Here is a 7,763-nt window from a genome sequence, read left to right on the forward strand (position 1 = left end):
GGAGGTCTATAGGAGGAACAAGTATCTTTTTGTGCAAACAGACTGTAATGGAGTATCTTCAAGTGCATCTTATGTAAGAAATCATTTCCTAAAGATTAATATACAGGGTTTGATGTTTCTTTTCTAAGTATTGTGCATACTTTTGTGTTGGGGAGTTATCTTTGTCCTCTTGATAAATCTGTCATTTGATTTGCTATGATGTGCCATCACATGGTGTTACATTAAATGTGAGATTGGGTTTTCATTATTTGTGTAACACATACTGAACCTTCATAGTTGATGACTAATATTGTCTCTAGAGTTGATAAGATCTCTTATCCACAAAGTGTCATAAATATCCCTAGATAGAGGCACTGGTCTATTATTTATCTTTTAAGGTCCTAGTTTGCTATGTATTTAAGGTCCTTGATAGAGGAACATTCTTCCAAAATCCTATATGAACCGATCTTTGCATATTTCTTTTAAGTCCTAAAAGCATTCTTATTCTTAAGACACAATCATAATCATTTTCATTTGCTTTTAAAAGCATTCACTTAAAAGCACATAATAAAGCATAATTACAGCACAATCATTTGCTAGTTTTGCATTTTCTAATCATAAAGCTTAAATCCACTTTAAATAACTCTTTTTGTGCTTGAGAGGGAGATGTATACCTGCCTAGGTTCAGTGGAGCCTTAAGCGTAGAGGGATTTGGTCTTCGACCATCCCTGTTCGTTGGCCAAGGCTAATTGGATCAATTAAGGGCTTGGCAAATCCTTAAGTTTTCCAATCTGTGGTTTTGGGAACCAACAGATTGGCAACTCTGCTGGGGAGTTGTCATATAAGACTTTCAAAATCCAGGTAGATTGTTTCAGACTCCGCTGGAAGGAAGGAACTCAGATTAAGTTTGATTTCATTTCCCCTGAGGAGGGGTGGTGACTCTATAAGGTTGATGAACAATACTATATCCTACAATATATTAAGAGAAAATAATAGGCATTTGTTGATCTCAATCATGAATGGGAGGAGATCTTTAAAAAAACCAGAAGATCATTGTGAATTGAGCCCAAGGAGGAGATTAGACAAGGGTAAGAAGAAGGCCTCAATATTAGAACTTGCGATACATAAAGAGTTCCCTAGAAGGGAAGAAAAGGAAGGTGTCAAGGATTGGGAACCTCCAATTATTCACTGTACACCTGATAACAATTATGATTTTTATGACCCTTTTTTCAGGTGTTAGTTTTGAGGAGTAGCAATATAGGCATCTCAGAAGCCAACAGGAGGAAGATGACTCAAAATGGAATACTTTTGTCATCGAGATAACAGATATAAGTGCCCAGGAACAAGGATTGGCTCATGCTTTGAAGAGACAACCTGATGAAATCTTAGCAAAGCTTGGTATAAAAAGGGATAGCATTATTGAAAATAGTAGTGAAACTTCAAAAGAAAGTAAGGATGGAACAAGTGAATCCAATGAAACTACTATCCCTAAATACAACCCCCCACATAGAAAAGGAGTTGATTAACACTTCACAAGCTTTCATAATCCTTTATATGAAAAAGGGAGTAGAGAAAGAAATAGAGGACATCGTAATGAACATGAAAGAGGTGGTTGGAGAAAAGATACACATTATAGGGAAGGAATTGACTATGATGGCACTAGACAAAGGAACAATAATGGAAACAATGGTGGAAAAAATAATGGCAATCATGGGACTGGTAATGATGGAAACAGAAGTAATTATAATAATAATGGAGGTAATAACGGAAACAATAATAACAATGGAGGTAACAATGGAAATCATGGTAACAATGATGGTAATAATAATCATGGAGGAAATGGAAGTAACAGAAATAATAATGTTGGAAATATAAGGAAACAATAATAACAATGGAGGTAACAATGGAAATCATGGTAACAATGATGGTAATAATAATCATGGAGGAAATGGAAATAACAGAAATAATAACATTGGAAATATAAATTCACAGAATAATAATCAAGGATACAGACAGCCTATGATTATTGAAAGATACAGACAACTGGATTTCACTGGCATTATTGGTTATCCAAATCAATTCCCAAATGATTTAAGGATGGCTATTCCCAAATTCTCAGGAAATGGAGCAGATTCTGCAAAACAACATGCACTTAATATAAAAAATACTATTGAAGAATTTGAGGTTCCCCATGAAGATATTTTCATGAAATTGTTTGTTCAGTCCCTGACAGAAGATGCAAGAGCGTGGTATAGGAGCCTTCCTGATGCAAGTATTGGAAGTTGGCAGGAGTTTGTTACTCTATTCTTGGAGGAATTTGGAGATCACAATGATCCTTCATTTGCATCCCATGAGTTAACAAGTATAAAAAAGAATCAAAATGAATCAGTTGTTGAATTCAATAAGAGGTTTAATAAAGTGTTGAATAGAATACCTATAAATATTAGACCTGTTGATTCTTTTTTTATTAACTTTTACATGAGTGCCTTTGACAACAAAACTCACTATGATATTTTATCTCATAGGCCGGATACTTTACAACAAGCTTTTAAAATAGTTGTTACCATTGAGAATAACAAGAGAGTTGCTGGGAAGGTGGGCCAGAGAGACGATCCAAAGTTATACAATTCCAGGGCTCCTAAGAATGAACTTACTTAGATCATGGACATGCTTAAGGACATAAGGGGTAAGCAAAATCCCAATAATAAACCACCATATAGAAACAATAAGCAGATGAATTATAATACGCTGAGGTTACATGACATGCCATATAACACAAATTGGAAGGATGGAAAGCCAATAAATCCTAATGCAAACAAAGAGACTCCTGATCCATTAAAGAAAGCCACAAACTTTGTAGATGAGTATCCATGGTGTGATGTGTGTAATCTGCCTCATATTGTAGAACAGTGTATGATTTTCCAGGGCTTGATAGAAGGGGAAGATCAAAATGAGGATTATGAACCAACTGTGAATGCCCTTTCGTCTGATCCATATTGGGGAAGAGATGAGGATTCATCTGAGGAGGAGAAAAATTTTGATGTGCATCAAAGAAGGAAGAATTTACAACATAGTATACAGCAGGTCTTTTCTGATGATGATGAAGATACCCCTGCCTTGATAAAATTGTTTCAAGAGGAAGGAGTGTCTTCTTTGAGAAACTTGGCTAAAGAGGAGAAGAAAGCTTTCACTATTGCAGTTGTAGAACAAGTGAAAAGAAATTATCAGCTAAGAAATAGGAATGTCGACAATGAGCATGGTAAGCCAACAAGTATTTTTGCCAAGGTTACAAAATCAAATGGGACCAATAACAACACAGCCAAGGGAAAAGATACAAGTGCCAAGAAAGGGAAAGAACCGGAACAGACTAAACAAATGGAAATGTCAGAGCTCATTAATCCTGTGGAAAAGAAACAAGTAAGTAAGCCTAATTCAAATTGTAACTCATTCATGTCTTAAGCACTATCCCAAGTGAAGATATCTATGCCTTTGTTAGAAATAATAAAATTTCCAAATTACAAGAATGAGACTTTGAAAATCATATCAAATGTGGGTGATGCCAATAAGGAAAATCCTAAATCAAAATAAGATCCTCCTTTGGTGTATCTTGGCACATCTATTACCAAAAATCTCACTCAAGGAGATCCCTTCTATTTAACATTGTTGATAAACACAAAAATGCTAAAAAATTGCATGATAGATTCAGGAGCAGCAGTAAATATCATGCCAGAGGACATCATGAAGGAATTGGGAATGCATGTTGATGCAGCTTATGGTAAATGCTACGCCATGGAAAATAGGTTAGTTCATGTAGTAGGAATTCTGAAAGACGTTGAGTTCAGATTCCTAGCCTACCCAGACATTGCATATAAGACAAATATCACAATTGTAAAAGTGCTTGCGAACTATGGGATGTTGTTGTCTAGGCAATGGTCTAATTTGGTGGGTGGACATGTTCAGCTTCACTTTCATATGCCACTATTCCAGTAAAAGGGACAGAGGTGAGGATAAACAAAGAACCAATATCCCCCTACCTCATAGAAGAGGTTGATCCTAATGAAATGACTTTCTTTTGCCACTCAAATATGGAAAAATTTCAGGTAAGTATTTCTAAACCTTTAAAAGTTGATAAAATTATAGAAATGGTTAAACAAAGTCAAAATTTAATTTGGAAATTGTATTTTGATGGTGCTTGTAGTAAGGATGGAAATGGAGCGGGAGTTGTACTTATCTCACCTAATGGAAAATATTTTAAATACTCTTTCTTGTTATCTTTTGAGTGTACTAATAATATTGTTGAATATGAGGCTCTTTTATTAGGACTTAAAATAGCAAATAAACATGGCATTAAGTTACTAACAGTTTATGGTGATTCAGAATTAGCCGTTTCACAAGTTAGAGGCAAATTTGCTACAAAAAATACAAAATTAAGAAGCTATAGGAAAGAGGTTTGGGATTACATTGAACTTTTTGATGCTTTCTCCATAAATTGGATTGAAAGGGCAAATAACATTTTGGCAGACTCTATGGCTAACCTAGCAATCAAATATAATGATATTCCTTTTGATGATATTACCCAAGTAGAAATTAAGACCAGGCCATCAGTCCCTGACAATATAAAGAGTTGGCAAGTATTTGATGATGACAGGGATTTGCTAAAGTTTTTGTTTTGTGAGGATTAGTATGAGCATCAGCTAATTGATTGGAATGGACTCGTGGAGGAAATTGATGGTAGAGGGACTGTACTTGGGCAAGAGGTATTGCAGCTAAAAACAAATAAAATTCCAAAAGGATTGATAGAGCTTGAAAGAATGTTTGATGATAAAGATGTAGTGAGTTTCAGACCTAATTCAAGAGGATGTGAGGATGTTGAAAAAATAAACCTGGGGAGTGAAAGCAATCCAAGAGAAGTATATATTGGAAAAAGGCTCACACCAAAAATCATAACAGTATTGATTAACTTGCTAAGGAAGTACAGGCATGTCTTTGCTTGGTCATATGATGACCTTAAAGCATACAGGGAAGACCTATTCTAGCATGAAGTACCCTTGAAGCCTGATGCAAAGCCTTTTAGATAGAAGTAAAGGCCAATCAATCCTACTTTGGCTACCAAGATGAAAGAAGAATTGATGAAAATGAGAAATGTTGGTTGGAAAAATTTTGGGCTCGAGGCCAAATATTGATGTTGTTTGGGTGTTTGCTAAACACAAATGGGCACTTAAAGGTCAAGTGGAGATCACTATTATGTCCAAAGGGGCATTTTCAATGGCTTTCTCATGTAAGGAAGACATGTCAAGGGTGCTCTGTGATGGCCCTTGGTTGATCGGTAAATCAACACTTGCTTTACAAAAATGGACGCCTAAGATGGACCTAAATGAATCCTTTTTTGTACAAGCTCCAATTTGGGTCAGACTGTCGGGACTTCCCTTAGAGTTCTGGGTGGAAGAGGTCTTTAAAGGAATTGCTAGTTCCTTTGGTGAACTCCTTTCTATGGATCATATTATAGCTACTAGAAGAAGACTTACCTTTGCTAGGATCTATGTAGGAGTTATGTCAGGCACAGACATGCCCCTATCCATTCAGATTAACTCTAGATTGGGAAAATAGATCCAACCAATGGAATATGAAAGTGTCCCTTTCAATTATTTTCATTCAAAAAATCAGGACATACAGCAAGGAAGTACCCTCTTCAGGCTATCAAAGAGAAAGAAAAGAAAGAAAAGGCAATGCAATGGAAAGCAAAAAACCCTGTTAACTAACCTGAGAGCTCCAAAAAAGAGAAAATGATTGAAGAGGCCCAGAGTGTCATCATCCCTGACATGGTAGAACGAAAGGAGAATATAAATGTGGAAAACCCAGAAAAACCTTTGCTTGAAGATGGTAAAGAGGATCAGACAGGCAAAGACGAGAGAGAACAACAAGATATCAATCAGGAGGATCAACAAAGTGATAACCTGGAAGATGGAGAAATTCAGGTGGTGTTACAGGACAAGGAGAAAGAAAATTCAAATCACATTATGGAAAACACCACCAGAGACAGCCCTAGAATTGACTATGAGGAATCCCAGAAGTGTTTAATCCTTAGAGGAATTGCATCATCAGAATCACAACAATCGATGGAGATGGTGAAATCCACCTTCCAGCAGTCACCAATGACCTCAGTGCTTAATATAAGTACTAATTGGGCTGAGGTTGAAGATGTTGACCGCAAGATACACCCAGAATATTCAAGAGGAAGATTGCCAAACAAGTGAAGTAGCGGATCGAAAGAGGGGGAAAAAAGGGGTTGAAATCTACCCCTCATGCTACCCCTGTCAAGACAAGAAATCGGACCTAAGCCGACACGAGATTTAACCCCTCTCCTCCTAGGAGGAAAAAAGCAAGCTAGATCAGAGATCAAGAGGCGAGCAAGAATATAGCGCATCACACTCAATTGACCATCCATGAGGTATGTTCCCTAGTTAGAAAATGAAAATTATTTCATGGAATATTCGTGTATTGAATAGTCCACATAAACAGGATGTTCTTAGAAACTTAGTCAGAGAACATAAATCGGACATTGTTATTATCCAAGAAACTAAAATGACAAAAGAGAAAGTAGAAAAGATAAAGCTTTTTAAGGATGGGGAAGTTCTTGGTGGTAGCTTTGATGGTGCTTTTGGGGGCATTACCATTTTCTGGAATCTAAGGCAAATTTCTGGGGAGCCTGTCAAGCAGGATAGCAATTTGGCTTTTATCAGTATTCATCACATTGGGGATGGCACCTCTTTTCTCCTTACCAATATTTATGCCCCTAATAATAGACTAGGTAGAAGTAAATTTTGGAAGAAGATGGAAGCTATTTGGGCTCTTTATAAGGATGATATGTGGATTGTTATGGGGGAGTTCAACACCCCTCTCCGTGACAACGAGAAGTTTGGAGGTGTCCCTTCTCAGTTAGATAGTAGAATAGATCTTTTGAACTTTATCAACAACCAAGTTCTGCATGATATTGATCTCCGAGGGGCTAATTTTACCTGGATGATCAAGAGGATGGGGGAAGATCTCATTCAAATCAAACTTGATAGGGCCCTTATTTCTAATGAGTGGTTTAACCATTATCAGTGCCCCCTATTGGCCATCTCTAGGATTGGTTCCGACAACTTCCTTGTGATTTTTGTTGCTGATAATTCAATTGTTAAAAGAAACTTCCCATTTAGATTTGAAGGATGTGGCTGGACCATCCTAATCTTGAGAAGGCCATTGAGATGTGGTGGTCTATTGATGTCAAAGGTAATATTATGTATAGAATGGCTAAAACATTAAGGTACACGAAAGATAATATTAAAAAATGTAACAAGGAGGTTTTTGGGGATTTGTTTGCTGCCAAGTCCAAAACCCAGTTGGAACTCAAGGAAATGCAGGATAAAATCCAAACTAGTGGATACAATGAAGAATCAATTAGGGAGGAAAATTAAGTGCTTGTGAAGTACCATAAGATTATCAGAAGAGAAGAAGAATTCTAGAAACAAAGGTCTAGATCTCTATGGCTTAAAGCTAGGGATAGAAATACCAAATTCTTCCATATGACTGCTATGAAACACAAGGCTGCAAATAGAATCTCAAAGCTAAGAATTGGGGGAATTGAAAGTAGGAAGGATGATCAGATTGGGAAGGAAGCCAGGAACTTTTTCATTTCCCTCCTCTTGGCGGATAGTGGTCTAGATGGGAATTCTCAGAGATCCCTCTTAGAGAACATTCATTCAATCATTAATAAGGTTCAGAAAAAGGCTTTGGTGGCCATC

At 36.8% G+C, this 7,763-nt stretch overlaps 1 protein-coding gene across 1 annotated transcript; it reads left to right on the forward strand.

Moving 5' to 3' along the window:
• Window positions 1-6,561: 6,561 nt before the first annotated feature.
• LOC131857624 (uncharacterized) lies at window positions 6,562-7,436 on the forward strand. Its single transcript, XM_059210311.1, has 2 exons — window positions 6,562-7,067; window positions 7,187-7,436. Exons 1-2 carry the CDS (start codon window positions 6,562-6,564, stop codon window positions 7,434-7,436), a joined length of 756 nt encoding a protein of 251 aa, XP_059066294.1.
• The last annotated feature ends 327 nt before the right edge of the window (window positions 7,437-7,763 follow it).

Source organism: Cryptomeria japonica, chromosome 8, assembly GCF_030272615.1.
Source record: "Cryptomeria japonica chromosome 8, Sugi_1.0, whole genome shotgun sequence".
NCBI lineage: Eukaryota > Viridiplantae > Streptophyta > Pinopsida > Cupressales > Cupressaceae > Cryptomeria > Cryptomeria japonica.